The 24,084-nt window shown below is 39.3% G+C and overlaps 1 protein-coding gene across 2 annotated transcripts in view; it reads left to right on the top strand.

Moving 5' to 3' along the window:
- tusc3 (tumor suppressor candidate 3) overlaps window positions 1–24,084 on the top strand; it is a 63,960-nt gene that overhangs the window by 15,516 nt on the left and 24,360 nt on the right. Inside the window, exons 1-6 of one of the 2 annotated variants that reach the window (XM_029439242.1) lie at window positions 7,550–7,570; window positions 7,862–8,031; window positions 13,027–13,144; window positions 18,473–18,613; window positions 21,405–21,545; window positions 21,948–22,037. In XM_029439242.1, the coding sequence (XP_029295102.1) occupies window positions 7,865–8,031; window positions 13,027–13,144; window positions 18,473–18,613; window positions 21,405–21,545; window positions 21,948–22,037 (657 nt within the window). In that variant the 5' untranslated portion in view covers window positions 7,550–7,570; window positions 7,862–7,864. Of the gene's footprint in view, window positions 1–7,549; window positions 7,571–7,861; window positions 8,032–13,026; window positions 13,145–18,472; window positions 18,614–21,404; window positions 21,546–21,947; window positions 22,038–24,084 lie in introns of those variants that run through there. The other variant, XM_029439234.1, reaches the window with a different exon arrangement.

Here is a 24,084-nt window from a genome sequence, read left to right as displayed (position 1 = left end):
TTGTTAAACCAATTTGCAGCAATAATCATGTTTAGTTGTTTATGTTTACCGGCCTCAAATATTTTAAGGCATATGATGTACAATCCCAAACCTGAAACGATAACATTAGCTGCATGTCAGTGTCACCATATTCTTATTTTGTAATGTCCCTCTGTCTCACCTATTTGTCTCTTTATTTATCATACTACATAACAACCGTTTTTCCTTTTGTGTCTTTGTTTCTTTTTGTATTGATTTATGTTTCTCTATTTGTCTCGCTCTCTTTTTACTTGCCCAGACAATTTTCTTCATTTCTTCTAAACCCAGTTTTCTTTTTTCATTCACTTTCCCCTCCATCCCTCCATCTCTTGGCTTTATTGTGGGGAGCTCTATAGTGACCATACGCTCCCCGAGTGCTATAGTTGTCTCCCTATTGTTTTTACAGTAGGACTAGCCCCTTGCCCTGTGTGTCCATCCCCAGTTATTATTGGGATGCCTTTTTATAACAAAATCAAACTCCACTGATGCCCCATAACCCAATTGGAGCTATGTGCTTCCCCAGAGAAATTATATCCGCAAAGACCGGGAAAAAGAGGTGAGTAGAGGTCAAGCCGAGTGAATAAACAATTAGCTTGGGCTTTCTACTCCTATTCTGTGACTGATAAAGTATAAGTAGAATAGATTGCAATCACTGGTTTGCTGATGTTACATATTACTGCCGTCGGTGTAGTTTGGCCCGTTGTAGTGTTTGTTATTCTTCTACATGTTTTGTTTCTTTGTTGGGGGGGGGGGGGGGGGGTGAATGAGCAATACAACATATAATTGAAATCCCCTGGAGAGCAACTCCAGAAATTGATATAACTTAAACAATCAGTGATTTCACGTTAAAACATTTTTATCTTAACTAAGAGTTTTAAATGATCTTCAATGACTTAATTGAGTTGTATAATGAATGTGAGCGTTCAACCTAGCCCCACACCCAAAGCATATTGTGTTATTATCATTGTAACATTTGATTTCAGCTTCAATAGTAGTCTTATGACTCCTCGTATCTGGCATTTAAATCGTCTGGGGAAAAAAAAGTTACCTTGATGAAACTCGCAGACACCGTAACCAACAAACACAAAAGACTTAGACAGACAGCCTAGGGGAAAGGAAATGACAGAAGATTTAAAATGTCACACCATGTGCCTGGAAGGTTTAGAAAGAAACTATAATCTTTAAGCAAAAATAAAAGGCAGACAGATCTTTAGATATTCTATAAACATCACGGAGGGAGCTAATGGGGGAAAGATAAAAACCAGAGGGTGAGAGACTAGAAGTCTCGTGGACAAAGGCAGGGGAACAATGAGTTTGTCAAATAATTGTTATTAGGTTGATAAGATGACAAATCCCAACCCCCACCCCCTCCACTGACAAGTCATGATATTTTAGAAATTGCAGATTATGTGCTAAAACATATGGAGCTGCCAATATGAAAGCATGTAGGTTTGATTCAATGGGAGATGAATTGAGAGATGGAAACAATATCTCTGACTGGTTGGTAGATGGTATATTATGTGCTTACATCACCCTACACATCATCTGCTTCTTCATTCCTGTTCTGTCATCTTCATGCCCCCCTCTCTTGAACTCTTCCTTCTCCACGCATCTCCTCTCTTCCTCTGCTTCATTTTCTTTCCTCTTCATAGATCCCTCAGCTCCCTCTCATCCTACATGTAAAACATTTTTTTTATACCAACACTATATATATTTGTACCCCATTCTGTCTTTAACCTCTCGGTTACCCCCTTCCCCTCTATTGTTTTCATTTAATCCTTCCATTTTCTTCCTGTAAAAACAAAACAAACAAAGCATCCAAATTATGAGTAATGCTGCTTTTCTTTCCCTTCTCATTGGTTCTGATCTCCTGAGTTTCATTTTAACTCGACACAAAGTCGGCAAGTCATCATAAGGACACTACGATTATGGGATATTGACATTTGGTTTTTAAAAAGGGCAGTGTACTTCTTTGTGTGTGTGTGTGGGTGAGAGTGGATGGGTGAGAGGTGAGTCTTTGTTACTTGTTATACGAAGCCAATTTCCAGTAATCCCCCTTTCAATGGGAGAATTGGAGGAAACTGCAAAGGAGCGTGATGGCCAAAGCCGAGACCCATTCACTTACAATAGACCTCTGTTCATACCGCTCAGAGCAAGGGATTGTGGATTGAACACATGCTGTTAGCTTTGCACGACGAAGGTTTGCCGATCAAACCCCTGGCTGCTGGGGGAAATCTTGTCTGTCCCCATCCACTACCTACAAGACACTTACATATACCCTGTAGTGGGGGTTCAACACTAATGGCACTGTAGAGCAATATTACAACATGCAGGTCTCCATACATACAGTTCTTAATGTTATGTTTGGGGGGGGGGGGGGCAGCGTGAACCTTTTCTCCATTAGTTATGCCCTTAGTGTTGTTCGCATGAAACTATGGTAAATGGACTGTTTTTGTATAGAGCTTTTCCAATCTTTGCAACTACTCAAAGTGCTTTACAACACATGTACAGCATTCACCCAGAGCTCATCAGGAGTGACCTTCCCACACACTCGCACACCTTTTGGCCAGGCCATCGGGAGCAATGTGGGGTTCAGTATCTTTCCCAAGGACACTTTGACATGTTGTCCGCAGGGCCCACAGCCGCCCCATCTTCTGCACTTCCTGTCTCGAACTTCTTAGAAGGTCTCTCAGGAGAGGGAGACAAATGAAAGTTGGCCCTCCTGAAAATCAATGTAGGGAATTCAATTGGCACAATAGATACTAACAGCTGGTAACAGGGGTGATCTCTCTAAAGTGTCGATCGTGCATTTTGAACAGTGAGGTCAAGCACCCACATTCACAACAACTTAGATTTGGAGAAGTGATTTGACCGGCTCAGTCGTGCCATTGACTAAATCCTATCATCTCTGTACCGCTACAAGCCCGGTGCATGTGCTTCAGCTCTGCAATCACATCTGGTTTTGTATCTGCAGAGATGTTTTATTTACTAGATTGTGCTGTGTCAGGAAGTGCCATTTAAGTCTGCTTGCAAGTGAGCTTTTAAAATACTTAGTTGACTAACTACTTGGTTGAGCAACTCAGCTGATTGATAGACAAACTTACTAACCACCCGAGTATCTGCTGAATTTTCTAATTGATACTTTGAGTGACTGACCAATATCTATTTACTGATTTACTACTTAGCTGCTTTGTTAATGAAATACATTAACTGACTGACCGGTTGCCCAACTGGCTGAGGGACTGATCGGTTGAAAGATTTTTGGGCTGGCTGGCAAAAGAGAGAAAAAACATAAGAAAACATCACAGTTAGCTATCGTGCCCTCCTTGCTGTGTGGTCATCAGTGCATGAGTCAGTTCTGCCTTACACTCCATGTGTCATCCTCCTGTCTCTTTTTTCTCTCCCCTCATCCTTTAATTTCCTCAATCTGCTTCTATCCCTTCTCCCTATCAATGTTGTTTTTCTTTTCCTCTCCTTGGAGTGCTTTTTCTCTTCCAGTTGTTAAATCGCATCATATCTCCTTCTCTCAGTCTGCGGATCCTGTTTGCAATGATGATTTTCTTTGAAAGTCATTTTATTCCCTTAGCCTTTTATTCTTTATTTAGAGATGATATGCGGTTCTCCGCTTGCCGTATTGACTTTGTAATGCAAGAAATGTGGAAAGGACAGGGAGTCAAAGATGAAATTAAAATGCAGTAAAGAAAAACCGGAGAAAAGACTCAAAGATCAAGTAGAAATTGACATAATTGCAAAATAGAATGAGAGGAAATGGGGAACTAGAGAAAGATTTAGATCACGGTTAAGTGCTACTGATACAGTCTGCCGCCCCCCCTATGACCTATAATGTTTGTGAGAGAGAGAGGTTATGACATTCATAGAGTGAGTAACAGAGAATCAGATGGATAAAGCAGGACACACACACACACACACACACACACACACACACACACACACACACACACACACACACACACACCATAGATGTGATTCATTTTAGTGCCCTCTGTGCTCAGTGGGGTAGAACATAAATGTTTTTAATGGTCATAGGCAGTTTGAAGTGCTTATGTATTGTACATATTTGTGTGTGTGAGAGGCTCAAGTAATGCAGGGGGGCCATAACGCTGATGTGTGGGAGTCACTTGAAGGTCTAACATACGGTATTTAAATAGCTCTGTGCATGAATCGCTCCTTAGAAGTATTTGAACTACTTAGTAGTTTACAGGCACCATTATATCTTGACAATAATGATTAATATGAACTCATAACAAATATTGTCTGTTTACCTCAACCAAAGAGTGAACCAAACCTTCAACTCTATTCTTAATAGTGTTATTAGCGATTTATGATGTCAGATTTTCCTTGTGTTCTTCAGTTTGCTGAGTTAACTTGCTGTTTGCTGGTATTGTTGTTGTAATGATACGTTCAGCGTTGTACACATTTACACACGTGTCCACAGCGTCATGCCATATTCACTACTCTGTTTGAGCCACTTGGTTCTACTTTGTCATTCTTCCTCTCAAAATGAAGCTGCTATTAAACTCAACATTAGGGAGGCAGTAGGTCAGAGAGGCTTTTAATGTGAAACTTTGGTAAAAAGAAAACGCCACACAAGTTGATTGTAATTGGGAGACAGAATGAGTTTGAGAATAACTTTGGCAAAACAATTAGTGTTTAAGTGTTTTAGAAGTTGACACTAGTTTAAACGACTATTCAGAGAGATAATTAATACCTATTACTAATATTGATGGTTTGTATTACGGCTTTTGTTAAATAATGTATCAATGGCACTAATCCTACTCTACAGTCGAACCATTATAACACTTATTAGATTGATAAATGCATACCTTCATGCAGTTTTAACATATTATATATAAAATATGTAGTTTAATACAAAATTACTCACACAGCACTATTGTTTGTGTGGGTGCGTGCGCAGAACATGAGTAGGGCAGTGCATCATTACTGCCAGTATGATTGGCTTCCAGGACTGACAGCTCTCCTTTAGGGGCTGAATGCACACGGGGAAAAGCTTGGTAGATAACTTAAAGACAAAAAAAGCAAGAGTTTACAAAAAGCACTTTGTTCTGTGTGTGTGTGTGTGTGTGTGTGTGTGTGTGTGTGTGTGTGTGTGTGTGTGTGTGTGTCCTTTGTGCTGTGTTCTTAGTAAATCTCGTCTCTCATTATACTTGGCCCTTTAATGCTGGAGTGTGTATTGTCTGAAGTGAACAAGCAGTGCAGCAGAAACACATTACATACCATTGTGTGTCTTTCTTTCTCCGTCTCATTCTCTTCTTTATCTCTTCCACTTTTTCTTTTTTGGTTTGTCTTTGTTGAGCTTGTCTCCAGGCAGTTACTTGATAGATTTAGTCTAGTGTGTGTGTGTGTGTGTGTGCGTGTGCGTGAGTGTGAGTGAGAGAGAAAGAAAGAGAGATTTTGTGGTTGATTAGCAGTAGGAGTGAGACGCAGTGCTAAATTATTTAGCTACTGTCTACTTGATCCAATACTAGTAAACTACTGGGTAGAAAGAGGTATGGAGAGAGAGACACACATTAAACAACGTGCATGGAGTGCATAGGACGCTGCCACAATGTTATAACTGAGGTGAAGTCATTGCAGATTGGGAAAAATGTATGAAAGAGTGCAAGCACAAAGAGCCCCACCACTCCTCTCTGCTGCACTTCAGCCCTGCGTCAATCGCCCCCCCTCTGTCCATATGAGGCTTGCGTGCATATGTTGGCTGGCAAGTGAGAGCAAGAAATATAAATTGTGTAGAACCCTTGTTGAGAAAGTCGGCACACTCGGCTTGCTCGGTTGGCCATACATTTTAATAATACATTTAGAACTAAACAATAAAACCAACACGGCTATGTGTGTTACTTGTCCAGCGAAGAAAACCAAAAACAAGCTCCGCATCATTTGAATGTTTAAAGTAGAATTTTTGTCATTCAAGAGAAGAAGTCAAGACGTTGCCTACATTTGAAAACGTTTAGAACATCCACCAATAATATGCTTTGGCATTTAAACGGAGTCACACACCATTGGCTAATGACGTCCCTATTACAGGCAGGTACTCCTGCATTATTCATTCTGCTTTAACCAGCGTGTTAATCCTTTTTTTTGTTTTTTCCAAGATGAGCTGCAGTGAGGAAGCTGCTTAGAACTGACCCTTCACACAAAGGTCATTCATATTACTACTGATGGTAAACTACTAGTAGCATGATTTTATCAACCCAAAGCATGCAATTAACTTTAGACTACAGTGCTCGATTTAAAGAAAAACAACTAAACTATTGTCCATTGCCGTTAACAGTAAGGCGGTTGTTTTAAAGATATTTGTTGAGAAAATAGTTTTTTATCAGTTCTTCTGGGTCCGTTTCAGAAATGGTGGAAAAGAAAAACCTTTCATGAAAAATGCATCACAAACTGTCAGCATAGATTTAGCGCAGTCTAGTTCACAAAAATAAAATCTGATGGTGTAAATTAAAATATGCCACCGGTACAGATTTACTTGCTGTATAGTTTGATCAGCAGAGGTTGGAAAACAACAAGTGTTTCATCAGCACTCTCACTATTTCATCATTCATCAGAGCAGAGCTCAAGTCTGGCAAAGATGATGCTGTTAGGTATCAAGCAGTGTCCTGCTGAGAACTAACACACACACACACACACACACACACACACACACACACACACACACACACACACACACACACACACACACACACACACACACACAGCCACACTGATTTATTACCATACCCCATCCTTATATGAATTTGCTATCATAAGCATTTCAGCTTTAGAAACCTTGCTCAGGCACTAGCTGGTGTGTTTGTGTACGCATGTATGCTGCGTGTTGTTTACCTTTAGTGTTGTGTTCCGACGCTGACTCCGGTGTGACCTTTTAGCTAAGCCGGACCGGATTTAATCAGCAGCAGACTCCTAAAAAGAACTGTGGCTTTTCTGTACACACACACACACACACACACACACACACACACACACACACACACACACACACACACACACACACACACACACACACACACACACACACACACACACACACACACACACAGACTGCAAAGTCAGGGCTCCTTTTCTGTAAATAATGGTTAAGTTTGTTGTATTCCAGATTCTTTGTTTGGTTCCCATTAGTCAAAACAGGCCAAGAGTCAAACCTATTTAAAATTCAGATTTAGTAACTGGCATCCGGGAACACCTTGCTCTGTATCAGCGTTGGACTTTCAAAGCAGACAGCATATCTAGTACGACTCCTGGCTGGTCATTCAATAGCTGGAACACCATAGAAATACAGAGACAGCTTTAAAAGGTAAAACAAATCAAGGACTTGTATATATTCTGTGGGAAAGCTGGGTGATGTTATTGTACAAAAGGGTCATTTTGTAGGAGTGTAACAGAATGTTTTGCAACGTCTCTATACAGGCTTTTTTCCCAATGACAAGAACAGTGGTAGAAGAAGTATTGCAACATTTTACTTAAGTAAAAGTAGCAATACCACAGAATGAAAATACTCCGGTCCTGAATTCAGGTAAAAGTAGTCCTACATACATATTAGCAGCAAAATATATTAAAGTATCAATAGTGAAAGTGCTCATTATGCAAAATGGCACCATTTATATAATATATCGTTTTATCACTCGCGCATTTTAAATTCAATACACGAGTAAATGTGTTTTTAAACATTATAAATGATCAACATGCCCTCATTTAGAATTTGGTGTCACTAAGCATTATTGGTCACAGGAATAATGTTTCCGTTTGAATGTGAAATCAGGGGAAGCATTGTCATCACTATCCTTTTCCTTGTCTGTGTGCTCAGAATATGCTGTCGGAGAAGGTTGACCAGATGATGGAGTGGTCCTCTCGGCGTTCCGTCGTGCGGATGAACGGGGACAAGTTCCGTCGCTTTGTCAAGGCCCCACCCAGGAACTACTCTGTCATCGTCATGTTCACTGCTCTGCAGCCTCAAAGACAGTGTTCTGTCTGCAGGTATGTACACACCAAGACACACTCAAGATCAACGCACCTCGCGTAGGCTGTAATCTGCAGAGCTCCTGCTTTAACAGCCATTCCTCTGTGCTTCTGCAAGTTTACTCAGAAGAGTCTGTGAGCTGTCGAGTCACACACACACACACACACACACACACACACACACACACACACACACACACACATACACACACACACACACACACACACACACACACACACACACACACAAACATACACACAAGCACACATATCCTAGAACTCATCTGATATTTCACATACCCTCCTTCCACATACACATATAGACTTGCACACCTTGGGGAACACAGAAAACAGCATTATATAGCACGCACCTGTGGGTCACGTTGACATTTGGATCAAAGGAACTTCATCCAGCCATACTACCAAAGGGAAATGAATACATTCCACAGAATAAGGCCAACAATATTTACTTAACCATTTATCAAACTCAAAATATTTAACACATGAGGAAAAAATCCCAATAGCAAGCTTTAAATTGTATTTGTATTTACGAGAGCAGACTTGCATCATGTTTGCAGCAGAGTTAGAGTGCAACCCGGCAGGTCGAGCACCACCCCAACAATCTTATACAAGATTAGAAGTTTTATTTCAATTTTTAGTTTAGAGTTTAATTGAATTCCCATTTGAATCCAACAAGTTAAACACCCTGCCTCCCATAGACTGCTCTGCACACAGCACTGGTTTTCATGGAGCTGTCCATGGAGCTGTCCATGGTCCTGGAGGCTACTTTGGATTAGTCAGTGCAGTCATGATAACCAGTATCGGGTATACAGTTTTCTACTGAAAAGACTCTTGCAGCATAATGAGTAACTACACAACTGCTACTCAGATGTATTCATATTAGCGATAAGGGATGTTTCGCAGTCCCACAAATCTCTGCCTGTATCATTTTTTGGCAACGCCAGGTTTAAGTTGTTTATTTCTGTATTAAAAAATCGACTAATGTGGAAACCCAGCGTGTGACTCAATGTTTAGGTGTGGAAAAGGACATGGCATGTAGCCTAATTGACATTCATCACATTGGTATGCATGGTATGTATTCTGCAGTCTGGTGTTGAGGAATTCATTACTGCTGGATGTTGTTTGGGGACTCCGGGTAGCATCTTTTGTCTAGTATAAACCAGGTAGTTAACCCATGTGCCGGTGTCTTAGGGGATGTCCTGCTCGTTGATGAAATCAACATTGACCTTCTCCATCCTGACCCTGTTACTCTAATCAGCCACTCTTCTTCTTCATCAGTCACTTGATTATATCATTTATTCATCCCTCAGTTTTTATTGAAGACTGGAAGAACTAACACATTATTATCACAGTAGTAACACAACACGCATACATAGTCTCTTTTAATCCTCTGTCATTGCTATGCTCTTAATTTCAAATTTCTAAATTGCTTTATTGGTATAACCATATGTACGTACACAACTGCCATAGCTTGCAGAGCTTATCTATTTATCCCAGAAGTAATTTCTCCGTCTCAACAAGAAGTTAGACTACTTATTTATATGAAATTGCCAGATGCACTCATTAATGTCAACTCGGGGTGGGCGGGAAGAAATCGATTCACGTAAGATTCGAGATTCTTATCTTCAAAGATTCTGAATCGATTCACAGCTTCCAAAAATACCGGTAGTTTTTTTTATAATGTTTTTTTCAAAGCTAGATCTTGCTACTAATCGACAGTAATCCTACACACCATTTAAAGTTGTGTCAAGCATTAATCTGTCATTTGTTGAAAAAAACTGTTTTACAGTGTTATTTTGTGCACAACTTATTTTTAAAATTGGCAAGTTTCTAAGAAATAAAAAGGCAGTTAACCTAAACCTACAAATGTTCTTATTGTAACAGGCAGTATCTTTATTGTTTGTATAGCTTGAATATGTTAATCTTGAAGCCACTGAGAATGAACAAATACTAAAAAACGTTTTAGTTAAAAGTGTGAAATAGGTATATATATATATATATATATATATATATATATATATATATAATATATATATATATATATATATATATATATATATATATATATATATATATATATGCATATATATATATATATATATATAATATATATATATATATATCTATATATATATATATATATATATATATATATATATATATATATATATATGCATATATATATATATATATATATATAGTATATATATATATATATATATATATATATATATATGCATATATATATATATGCATATATATATATGCATATATATATATATATGCATATATATATATATGCATATATATATTATGCATATATATATATATATATATATGCATATATATATATGCATATATATGCATATATATATATATATATCTATATATATATGCATATATATATATATAATATATATATATATATTGCATATATATATATGCATATATATATATGCATATATATATATATATATGCATATATATATATATATATATCTATATATATCTGTCTGTCGATATAGATATAGATATATCTCTTGGCATATCCTTGCAAGCCCATCAGGTGGATGGGGAGTGTCGGTACACAGCCATTTTCAGCTCTTTCCCAAGATGTTCAATTGGATTCAGGTCTGAGCTCTGGCTGGGCCACTCAAGGACATTCACAGACTTCTCCGAAGCCACTCCTTGTTATCTTGGCTGTGTGCTCAGGGTCGTTGTCATGTTGGAAGGTGTAACCTTCTGCCCCATTCTGAGGTCCAGATCGAAAGCAGCACTGAGGTCTAACAAGACAAGAACAGAGACAAGTCCTTTTGTCTGATGCCAATTAGAAGGTCATTGGTTAACTTTCACCAGTGCCGTCTCTGGCTATGATAAACTATTTATTATGTAAAAAATGACCATAACTGTTTGCAACTGCTTTCTCAAGGATCTTAGCGAGAAAGGGAAGGTTAGATATCAGCCTATAGTTGGCGAAAACCTCTGGATCAAGACTAGGCTTTTTAAGAAGTGGTTTTATTACAGCTACTTTAAAGGATTGTGGTACGTAGCCAGATAATAGAGACAGGTTGATCATATTTTTTATATCATATATATCATATTTATGACCCCTCATTCCGCTCCACTCAATAAAGAAACACTATTCCACAGATGACAGTAAATAAACAATATCATATATAATTATATATTATGTACAAAAACACATAAAGAAATTACAAGAAAAATAATAAAACAATCAAAATACAGACAAGTAACACAGCGGCTTAAAGTATACATAATGCACATATATAATTTACTTTGGAACTAAAATGTCTAAATGTAAAACATAGTTGAGACCAGTCGGGTTGTTGTTGCATCACTTTTTTAACTGCATATTAATAGATGAAGAGAAGTGCCTGACCTCATCTGAAGATCAAGTTCGAACATTAATAGTTTAATGTTTAAAGTTGCACATCTTTTATGTCCTTTGAGTAATCTGAAAGTTTTCAATTATAATAATACAACTTATAAAAACGTGTTTACGTCTCTGATGTGAAACCCCCAGGTATGATTTGAAGTGTATAATGCTGAAAGACACAAAAATGGTTTAACACTAATATCTTTTATAATTTTGTTTTATTTATTTATTGTTTTTTTGCAATATGATGATATAAGAAACAATATTTACCAATAAGGCAGCTGTCAGAATGTAAATAAACAATAAATATCGTGGACTCTCAGGACAGTTAAAACCATATCTCATGACACCCTGACAACGCAATGTGGTGTTTACAGGGAGAGATGAGCGTCACTGTAATCCCCTGACAGTCTGCTGGACTGAGTTTCAACTACATCTCTGCTGACTTTTTGAAACGGTAGACACTTCAAAGAGACCATCCTAACATTAGCTGCAAAGATAACAATGTAACGTCAACGCACATAACACATCCTGACAGACAATTTCCCACTAATTAAAGCGAGCACAAGAGGCTTTGACTCAATGTCAAAGTGAAGTTAGTAGAGAGAGAGAGAGAGAGAGAGAGAGAGAGAGAGAGAGAGAGAGAGAGAGAGATAGAGAGAGAGAGAGAGAGAGAGAGAGAGAGAGAGAGAGAGAGAGAGAGAGAGAGAGAGAGAGAGAGAGAGAGAGAGAGAGAGAGAGAGAGAGAGAGAGAGAGAGAGAGAGAGAGAGAGATCTCTAAAATAACACCATCATTCGGCTACGTTTGAATGAGGTTCAGGGAAGATCTTCACATGTCATGAAGACCACTACAGGATGAAGATGGAGGCAGTGCACAGTTTCCTTTTCTTTCTGCCTTCATCTGATCTCTTTCTCTTCCCAATTTGCTGACTCTACTAGCGTAGTCTGGCCCTTTTTGCTTACTTCTATCTCTTTACCTTCTGTTTTGGAGGTCATTAGTTGTGATTTTTTAATACTATATATCTATTTGTCTCTTCATAAATAAATGCATTCATTTCATCTTAGTGCCTTGACCCATTTTCCACTCTGCAACAGTTTTAAGAGATTTGCTCCGGCGACGATCACTATGTCTACATTTTCAAAGACGCGATCTGAAAATGCACCGATGCGTCGCAGATACAGGGTGAGGGAAATACAACGAGGAGTCGTAATAATTGATCTAGCTCCAACTCTCTGCAGAACCGCCCCCGTCATGCCAAACATTCTCTCCCCTCTTTATTATTTAAATTTTCTTTCTTGGTTTTTCGCTGCAAATCAGTGCACAAGCAACTTGAATTGCTATCTTCCTGCGAAAATCTGTTTTTGGAGGAAATAACTCATTTTCTCTTTAAGCTGCCACAGTGGTGGTTGAATTCTGATGGCAATACGTTACAAAATTGGTGTTATTGGATAAGAAATGTACTTTCTTTTTATCAAAATGATGCGTCTCAAAGAGTCTCTGAGACAAAATGATTGTCAGTCCCTTTTTGCCTACATGTAATGTGTGAGATAATTGACTTCATATTCCTTCTATCTGCCTCATTGCCATCTTACAGGCAGGCGAATGAGGAGTACCAGGTCCTGGCAAACTCTTGGCGTTACTCATCTGCATTTTCCAATAAGCTCTTCTTCACGGTAGTGGACTACGATGAGGGAGCTGATGTTTTCCAACAGGTAACTATTTTTTTAATTATTTTTCTCCCTCTATCGCTTCCTCATTCCTCTGCTGCCACATAACACCCCTTTTAAGTTGGTCCTTCATCATCAGCCAACCTGTGACTTTAAGGAAACACATTCACACAGTAGTGTGAAAGCCACAGGAAGCACCGCTGCCCCTTGTTGCGACTGCAGTAGCTCAAGTTTAAAGTCTGTGTTTATATGAAAAAACATTTTTGACACCTGAGGGGAATTACTGTTGTGCTGGTATAGGATTATTTTAATTTTATGATTTACCAGAATGCTGAAGTTAATTTGCTGGCTGCAAACAGTAGGTAGTAAAACTCCCTATGTGGATTGCTCCGACTGGAAACAAAAAAATAAGAAAAGAAAACTTGTTGTAAAATGAAGGTGCCAATGTGGAGCAAATATTCTTGGCTAATATACAAATGTGGCTTGTCCCTCCCCTCACTAACCCCCACCTCCTGCGCACTATGGTCAACTAGTCAGACAAAGACACATATGCAGTTCCTTACTTTGTTTCCTATACCCTATACTATCTATACTAGCTGATGTCCATTAGTGAAGGGTTGCCTCAGAACTTCAGCAGTAGTTCAGCAAGTAACCTTTCAGAAAAACGCACAGGAAGACGCAGTGACACACAACATCCTGCAAAGGCAGAAAAGGCATACAAAGACACATACACAAAGGGCAGATACAAACACATACATACATGCATAGAAATAATATGTATACACACTATAATAGCACACAGTGTAATATGCACACACACACACACACACACACACACAGCCAAACCTATTCAGAAGGACAAAGAAGCAACACACACCCCACTCTCAAGCAGAAGCATTGATAGGTTGTGTTTGTAGGTAGCTTCTTTTATTCCCCGCACACAAGAACAATTTTCATCATGCACAGTCCTGTTTTTGTTTCTTGTCTTTTGACTTTAGTGTGTCGGGAGTCCAACTCTTCAAAGGGTTCTTAAAAAGTCCTAATAATCTGCATGTAATGATTTAAAATAATTAATCCAAATGTTAAATTCTGGTTAATATTTGAAAATCACTGCTGTGCAGTTGTTGTTGATGTTGAGGGTCTACAGGACGTTTTGACTGGAAGGAACAGTGATTGTCACTTCGCCACTATGGATATGTACGTGCATTCAGTTGCGTTATGTACCCAAATGGAGACAATGGCTGGGCTCTCCCACAAAATATTATTCCTTTAAAATAAAATCATTATATGTCTTTGTACTCTAGTATCAAAGCCTAGTTCACTTTAGTGATATTTTTGTAACTACAAAACTTTGTTCCTCTGTGTTTTTCTCTGGTGAGGCTTCTATGATATCAGAAATGCAAGATACGTTAAGCAATCTTCAACGCCAGCGAATGGCTGCTGTCTAGAATCACTTTTACCTAAACACAGAAACAGATACAAAATACAAAGGTAAATTCCCAGTTGTCCTTTTTTATTCTACACTTTATACTCTTAGAACTTTAAATAGCTGTGCTCTGTTAGAAATAGCCCGGTTTTGCTTCTTTTTCCTTGATCTTGATTTATTTTAGACCAATTAATCCAGTGAAGATTGCAATAAAACATGGTCCCACATTGTCCTTAAATCATATTCCTTTTTTTCTTCCTACTTGCCATTTTGCAAGCCATTCTTTCCTTTTATTGATTTAATTGTTCATTCTTGCCCTCTGGATTTTTTTGCGACATCTTATATACTTTCCCTCAAAGACTTTTCAGGATTCTATCCACATCTGTTCATGTCATGAAAAAAAATAGGCTAGGGAAGTTTAATTAAAAGTTAATTACATTCCAACCATTTTTTTCTTTTAATGCTTGCATGTGTGTTTGCATGTCCATGCACAAATGCCCATTTTTGTATTTGTGATCATGTGCACATGTTTGCATGCACACAGGCATCTAATCCACCGTTCACCTTTAACACTGAACACATCGTAGCTCTAAGCCAGGGGTAGCCAACACGGTGCCCGCGGGCACTTGGTCACCCGCAGAGACTACGTGAGTCGCCCGCAGAGCTCTAAAAATAGCACTAGTCACCACGAAGCTCCGTCTAAATTATCTGTAAGCTAAATCTCCATTTCCCTTTGCGCAGAGACAAGCTAGCGGAAGCAGCGACGATGGGGCGCTAGGTGCGTTTCTTACGCTAAACATGGCAGAAATGCGAAAGAAAACAAACTATGTTCACAATGATCGGGACGAAGAATTATTTTTTACAACAGTGAAAGAAAAGTGTGTATGTCTCATTTGCGAGGCGACGGCAAAGCGGCACATTGTGGAAACACTTCGGTACGTGTCACAGAAGCTACCATGCTAACTAACTAACTAACTAACTACCACCTGCAGCACTGCGGGAAGAACAAGCCAGGAGTTAAAGGCAGCTTTGAACAAGCGGCAGTCTGTTTACACCAGGCCGGTGAACAAGTCACAGAAAGCAGCGGAATTGCACTGCACATTTTTAAATAAAGTACAAGAAAGCCTTTTCGGACGGAGAGGTCTTGAAAGGTGTAATGATGGTTATTATTTAAAACACTGATCAAAAACGAGAACAAGGGTTCCGATGTCATCTCCACTCTCCGATGTTACAAAGTTAGTGTTTGTACAAACTGGATATGATATGAAGATGTGACGGTTAATGATTTCCTATAAAATGTTACAGAAGTGATACTTTGGACTCATATAACTGGTGTGATTTTCAACAAAATGCTACAAATGTTCTCATTCATACAAAACTGTCAATAAAGATATTTACAAAAATATCAGAGATGTGATAACTCTGACTTTCAAATGTTGAAATAGAGAGAACATAAATACATAACGTTGCATGTTTAAATATATCTGTTTCCTACCATGGTAAATCATTGTGAGGAATAATTAACATATATGTGGACAGTCTCTTCACATATATGAATATTTATTATGATTATTAATGATAATATTATCATTAAAGGTGAACCGTGCAACTATGTTATTCAGGAAGTTTGTATCAAACAAGTAGCCCTTCGTATTACTCGGTACCCTTGAAGTAGCTCTCAGTATCAAAAAGGTTGGTGACCCCTGCTCTAAGCTAACAGAGATAAATAACCTGCATAACCGCTCTCCTCTCATTTCTGTCCTTTTCCTTTTCTCTGCTCATTTCCTTCACTTTCCCCCCAACTAGTTGCCGTTATTGTTGTGGGATTTGGAGTTAAGTAGGTGTGAAAAATTAAGGGAGAGAGGAAGGAAAAGAAAGTTCTACCAGTTGTCGTGTGTGTGTGTGTGTGTGTGTGTGTGTGTGTGTGTGTGTGTGTGTGTGTGTGTGTGTGTGTAAACATGGAAAACAGAGTATTGCATTTGTACAGAAGAATTATTATAGAATTATTGGAGATGTTCTCGCCGTCCAATTATTAGCTGTGATGGCAAACACACCCACTTGCGGTCTCGTAATTGGGTCAGTGCACACAGAGAAGCATATAACATGATAGAAATGCAATACCCTAATGTGCTTTCTTATATGTTATGATCTCTGGTGGTTATTTTTTGTCACAACTTGTGCAAATACCTTTCATATTGAGTATCTGACCAATGCACTCAGGACCCAAATCAAATTTATTTATATAGCCCAATATCACAAATTATACATTTGTCTCAGTGTGCTTTACAGACTGTACAGGTTACGACACCCTCTGTCCTTAGACCCTCGCATCGCACAAGGAAAAACTTCCTAAAAGAAACCCCATAATTAAAGGGGGAAAAATTGAAGAAACCTCAGGGAGAGCAACTGAGGAGGGATCTCTCTCCCAGGACGGACAGACGTGCAATAGATGTCGTATGTACAGGATAAACAACATAGTACAAATACAACATTTGACAGAAATTATGTTGTGATCAAAAAAGAGAAAGTATGGATGAATCCAGGAAAATGTCAAAAAGGCTTCCCGGTGTCCAGCAGGACCAGGGCAGCAGGCGCAGCCACGATTCCTGATCCTGATTTAAACTCAGGCAAGCCTGAGCCAGCCCTAACTATAAGCTTTATCAAAAAGGAAAGTCTTTAGCCTACTCTTAAATGTGGAGAGGGTGTCTGCCGCCCGAACACAAACTGGGAGCTGGTTCCACTGGAGAGGAGCTTGATGGCTGAAGGCTCTGGCTCCCATTGTACTCTTAGAGACTCTAGGAACTACAAGTAACCCTGCAGTCTGGGAGCGCAATGCTCTAGTTGGTTTATAAGGTATTATGAGATCTTTAAGATATGCTGGAGCCTGACCATTAATTGCTTTGTAAGTCAGGAGAAGGATTTTGAATTCTATTCTGTATTTTACCGGGAGCCAGTGCAGAGCAGCTAATACAGGAGTAATATGATCCCGTTTCCTTGTTCTTGTCAATACACATGCCGCTGCATTTTGGATCAACTGAAGAGTCTTAAGCGACTTTTTTGGGACAACCTGATAACAATGAGTTGCCCAATACTTATATTTTCCTACAAAGTACAGCTGCGTAGCCCAACTGTAAAACCAGTTGGATACGGGTAGGATGTGTTTAACAACTGCATAACTCTGCATAATAAAATATCCATTGTATCACATAATTATTATATATATTATTCATAAAGTATTATAGTTGTTTCCATCAGTGAGGAGTGACAGCATGTTCTGGCTGCTGGCTGAGTTTTACTCGTATGTTGGATCACTCACAACGGTGTGTGTGTGTGTGTGTGTGTGTGTGTGTGTGTGTGTGTGTGTGTGTGTGTGTGTGTGTGTGTGTGTGTGTGTGTGTGTGTGTGTGTAATGGCACACGATTGGATTATATAATGTCATAATTGATGTCACAATAGTGATTTACTTTTATTTATTGGAGTGTTAACTCGCTGCTGAATGTTCTAGTTCTAAAAATATAAATATGACTCTGTTAGGCAGGCAAAGAGAGGATTATATTATTCCAAGCACAAAGTAATAACTATATACTTTTAGAATGAACCAGTTGTTTCATGCGTTAATTGAAATGTTAACAAGATAAATTGTGAGGCCAGAGAATGTCAGGCATTGTTAGTTGAGGGACATTTTTATCCATTCACCCTCTGATGGTAAAAAAAAAGGTAACAAAGCTAATATTTAAATAAAATAAAAAAACCTGAATAAAGTCAAGGACGGATTACTAATGGAGACCGAAAACTTTGAGATATATGATGCTAAAGAGTCGAGGTGAACCTATGATACAAGCCCCGACATCAATCTGTTGATTAAGATATTATGATCAATCTATATTTATCTTCAGAGATGGTATTAACTTGACATCCCCCACCCTCATTTTCCTCTTCCCCTCTAGTTGAACATGAACAGCGCTCCAACCTTCATGCATTTCCCGGCTAAGGGAAAGCCCAAGAGAGCGGATACGTTTGACCTGCAGAGGATTGGCTTTGCTTCCGAGCAGCTGGCCAAGTGGATCGCAGACCGCACAGATGTTCAGGTACCACACACACATTCACACAGGCACATTTGCAAAAAAGTGCACTCAGTTGCAAAAAGATGAACACTTGGTACCCCGAGTCCCAATATAGTTCATGTATACATATTGGGTCACAACAATATTCCTGAAATTGTTCTCCAAATAATAGTTTAATCTAAAATGACAATTCAACCAATTTTGAGATATTAAATCTAAAATCCTAACAAATAAATGAATAAATAAAGTCTTGTGATGGGGTTGCTTCGCTTTTGCACCAAAAACAAACTGCATCAGATTCTGCTCAGAGGTTGTCAGACCCACCTTTTTAAGGCGGTCTCGGTTGGGTAGGGTTATCCGTAACAGCATTTGATTGACAGCTTTTTACTTCAGCCATAAAAGAACTCCAGCGAGTTTACACATCAAAGTCTGTTTACAGGCCTTGGGTAGTGCTCCTGCATGTTAGAGGACTGCGATGCTGAATTGGCAGAGTACTCCTACCTAACGGCCAGAGCGTCAGAGCATCCTTGGGCTTTGCAATGGCAGATGCAATGTTGACCATGTGACAGGAATACATATGAAGGTGTGTGTTGGGTGCCTTTGCTTGGAGGCACTTAAGTTGTTGGCACCTGATGGATCAAATCTCAACCGTTCTGACTTCAGTTTCTTTTTCCCTGAACAACTTATCAGCCAAGTACCGGCTGACATCCTGTTGATGGATCTGGATTCAAAAAGCTGCCGTTCAGTGAAGGTCATGGGGAGCACTTACACTAAGTGCTAGCTTTCAGGCGCTTCAGTGTGACTTATAGCCTGAATTAAGAACAGGACAGAAAAGAAAGAAAATGTGAAAAAAGTGCCTAAAGTGTTTAACTAAAATTACAATATAAAGGTGACTAAAAGTTTATTGAACTGCAATTGATTAATTATAAAGTAAGCTTTTTTTTAAATAAAGTCTATAACTAAAAAACTAAAAGGGAAAGTAATGTGTAGCTACTTTATACAATTGTATGTACCTTGTTTATTATGAAGCAGTGCATCTTTACATGTCTGACAGGTAAAACATTTTTCTCATACACCCTTACTAGGTTGCCGGTTAGGCTGCAGCTAAGTACAGTATGTGGCAGAGCCTTTAACTAAATCTCTTTTTCTTTCTCGCTGAATCATGCATACCAACATTTTTATTCATTAACACTTAGCAGCAGCAGATGGTACACATATTTTCACCGGTGACATAATCAGCGTTGGTCACAGATACGTGATCTGTCTATTGGAACATTTTATCCTTGCATCTGGTAATAGCGAACACAGCATGTTGTCAGTTCGGCTTTATGGCAACACACACACACACACACACACACACTCACACAGACAGAAGGAGAGCGAGACAGAGAGAGAGAGAGAATCAAACATACAGAAGAAACACAATAAGCTTTTCATATAATGACCAGGACTAAGGTGGTTAAAATAATACAATTCTGAAAAGCCATTGCTGAGAGGACACTTTTTTTGTACTGTTTTATATTGCTTTTTAATATCATTAGTGTATACCTTATAGCTTACCACTAATCAAATTCCAATTGGGGAAGAGTTTAGGGTTTGACAATTTGACAAATCTTTTTGAAAACAAGATGAAGCATGTCCATGTTAATGTAAGTTATTGAAAAGGGCTGCAAGCTTTTTATGATGTTTTTATATTGAAATGGGCATTTCCTTAAGGGTCATAATGACCACTTCCACCTTTCAGTTTCAGGATGAGGACATGACTGAAGAAAAAAAATGTTCCAAGTTGTACTTGTTTTATAACTATGCAAAGGGATTTTACATTTCTTGTATTTTTAAGATGTTTTTTTACAGAAGAGTATAAAAACGAATGGATTAATTCTTTAAGTGGCATTTGGATTTACAACCTAAAGATAAAACGGTTCTGGATTTGATCTTTGGCTCACTGTTGGTACATTTTGAAAGAAAAGAAAAGAGATCTTGTGCTTTGTGGTTGTGAATAGCATATGCATTTCACTAAGCCATGGGTTCTAATTATAGATTAGTGTCTTTCAAACTTTTCTTTTGGAGCTTTCAACCACTGAGTGGATCTTTTTGATCTTTTGTTGCTTACATATACTGTCAAAGGTCAAATGTCAGTTATGTTTTCCTAATTTTACCTTCACTTTTGCTTTCTACCTGTAGTTTGCTTTTAAATGAACAGCCGGTATTATTTCTTACATTTAATGTCCTTTAACAAACTCAGTTTTATCATTTAGTTAGACTGCGTCACTGCTGAGTTAGAGTTCTTGTTGGCTGCACTGATTCAATGTCCACACACACACACACACACACACACACACACACACACACACACACACACACACACACTCTCTCTCTCTCTCTCACATATATTATCCTATGTTAATGTAATACTACAAGCTATATCTGAAATGATAAAATGACAAAGGCTAAGGCTCAAGGTTAGACCCTTCTGTTGAACACCTGATTATGTGAATTGGAAATATGTAAGCAGCTTTGATATTTGAAAACACCTTTCTATGCCATCTCCATGGTTTGAAAACACATGTTCTTGGTGCAAACTGAGAAAAGAAGGAGTGAAAGATGTTTATTTAACAATATTCACTGCAGTGAGATAATCAATCAATATAATCATACATGTGTACAATTGTACAGTGATAAATACGGTAACTGAAAAATGCATTTCATCGCTCTCTCTCGCTCTGTCTGTCTGTCTCTCTCTCTCTCTCTCTCTCTCTCTCTCTCTCTCTCTCTCTCTCTCTCTCTCTCTCTCTCTCTCTCTCCGTCCCTGCAGATCCGTGTCTTCCGCCCCCCAAATTATTCGGGGACTATTGCGCTGGCTCTGTTAGTGTCGCTGGTTGGAGGTCTGCTGTATCTGAGGAGGAACAACTTGGAATTCATATACAACAAGACTGGATGGGCTATGGCTGCCCTGGTATGACAAATACACACACACACACACACACACACACACACACACACACACACACACACACACACACACATAAACACACATTTTAGGTGGGAACCTTTTAATCCACTGTGAGAAGTTAAATATATGCTCTGCCAAAAATATGCGCCTTCACAAGCCAGGGACATGCTGTAAGTCAAGTGAAACTGCTCTGGGAACAAATTGAGTGGAGTGAGCTCACCTCATTAGTCGAATTCTCTTCCTGTTTTAACAACAGTTTAATTTCTATGTCTCAGAGCCCTATGTTAAGAAGGATACATTTCAGAGACTGTTGCAAATCAGGATAATTATACTAGGATTTCCATGCTAATGATGTGTCATTCACACTTCCTCCTGTATGTCTCTCTCTCTCTCTTTGTGTGATAGTGTGTAGTTTTTGCGATGACATCTGGTCAGATGTGGAATCACATCAGAGGTCCTCCATACGCCCACAAAAACCCCCAGAATGGACAAGTGGTATGTGTCAAAACATTTCTATACAAGTCTACATAACCGTGCATTCATTTATATATCTATTTGTGTTCTCTCATTCCTTCTTTCTATCCTTCCACTTTTGTTCTTTCATCCATCCTTCCATCTCTTTGTTGTCCTCCCTTTACCCTCCCCTCTTTGTCTACCTTTCTTTCCCTGCTCCTTTGTTGCTGTCCTCCATCATTCTCTTTTTCTTGACAATTGGTGTGTGTGTGTTTAATTAACCCATCCTAATACTAGTATGGGTTAAATGGGCATCAAGGGCATCTTGGCAGTGCACAGGAGGCAAACTGGCACCTCTCTAAGTTGCTTAAGCTGGCGACCCTCCGGTTCCCGAGCCGAGTCCTTACTGACTGGGCTACAGCCGACCAAATATTGTAAGGATTAAGATGAATCTGATTTGCAGTGTGGTGAGGCTATATTAGATCAACGGTAGGAACATCTGTAATGCTGTTGGCCCCGAGTAAGATGCACTCTGTACCATTACCACCTGCTAACAGGTCGGCGCTGGGAGCAGTCATTGTGTGGTAATGTCACCGAGACAAGCCGGAGTTTTCTTGGTCCAAACGGAGTGTCAGAGAAAGTTCTCTCGCTCTCTTGCTCTCTCGCTCTCTCGCTCTCTCTCGCTCTCTCGCTCTCTCGCGCTCCCTCTCTCTCTCTCACGCTCCCTCTCTCTCTCTCTCTCTCTCTCTGTCTCTGTCTGTCTGTCTGTCTGTCTCTCTCTCTCTCTCTCTCTCTCTCTCTCTCTCTCTCTCTCTCTCTCTCCCCTCTCTCTCTCTCTCTGTCTCTCTCTGTCTCTCTCTGTCTCTGTCTCTCTCTGTCTCTCTCGCTCTCTCTCTCTCTCGCTCTCTCTGTCTGTCTCTCTCTCTCTCTCTCTCTCTGTCTCTGTCTCTGTCTCTGTCTCTGTCTCTCTCTCTCTCTCTCTCTCTCTCTCTCTCTCTCTCTCTCTCTCTCTCTCTCTCTCTCTCTCTCTCGACACTTATTACCAATATGTGGCAGCATTGGCAGATATAGTTTTGCTGGTCATCATTAAAGTTTGATCATTGAAGTGTGAAATTGAAATAACAATATGACAAACCTGAGAATATGAGGAATGTATGAGAGATGATTCTAGTGAAGGAAATTTGCCTTAAACACTTTAGGTGTCTACAATATTATGTCGTCTTGATACGTGACACACATGCACACAAGCCCTTCCACAGTGAGTGTTGCATGGGGTCACAGACCTCAAGTATACAAAGCACTGTTTTTATTGTAGGAAAAGTCAATTCCGCTCATGCAGAGACTGAAAAGGCTGGTATTCCCTGTAGCTAGCACTGTTCAAGAATACACACAAACACACTCTCATACAGTCAAAGAAAGGAATAAAACACATCACACCTTCCCTTGCCCCCTTTCATCCTCTATTCCATACGGTATGCTCCCTCTCTCATGTTCCGTGTAAAAGGCACTCTATTTGTCAGGCTCTGTTGGCTCTTTTTCAGTCTGTTTGACAACAAATAGGTTACACCCTCATCCTATGTAGCTCTTGACTGTAGCTCCCAGCCGTCACGCCATCTTTCTCTTCCCCTGTTATTTCCCGATCTCCCCACTCCCCTGTCTTGCTTCTGAACCACTTGTATTCTGCCAGGACAGCCATCTACAGGCGGAGAATCAAAAATCCTAATTGATTAAAAAAAAATGCATGGAATGACAAGAGGCTTCACTTCTTTAGTGTTTGACTATTGTCACATTATACAGTTGCACAGAGAATATGTATCACACTGTTCACAATGTATCTGAGGAAATCCTGCTGTGTCCTCTCTGCTTATCAGTTCATTTGTTTTCCTTCTTCCCCCCTCCTACTGCTTCCCTTTCTTCTCCATGCCCTCCCTCCCTCCCTCTCGTTCACATCTCTGTCTGTCCTCCTTCCATCTTATAGTCTCTGATAAGAACGAAGTGCAGTCAGCTAGTGTGAAACATTCCTACCTGCTTGCCGCTTCGGCTTCCTCTCTTGCTCCCTTCTTCTTGGCTTTGTATGAGCTGAGCAGAG

The sequence above is a fragment of the Cottoperca gobio genome, chromosome 1 (genome assembly GCF_900634415.1).
Source record: "Cottoperca gobio chromosome 1, fCotGob3.1, whole genome shotgun sequence".
NCBI classification, from domain to species: domain Eukaryota; kingdom Metazoa; phylum Chordata; class Actinopteri; order Perciformes; family Bovichtidae; genus Cottoperca; species Cottoperca gobio.
The sequence above is the reverse complement of the archived record's forward strand: the minus strand, read 5'-3'. Positions and strand labels throughout refer to the sequence as shown.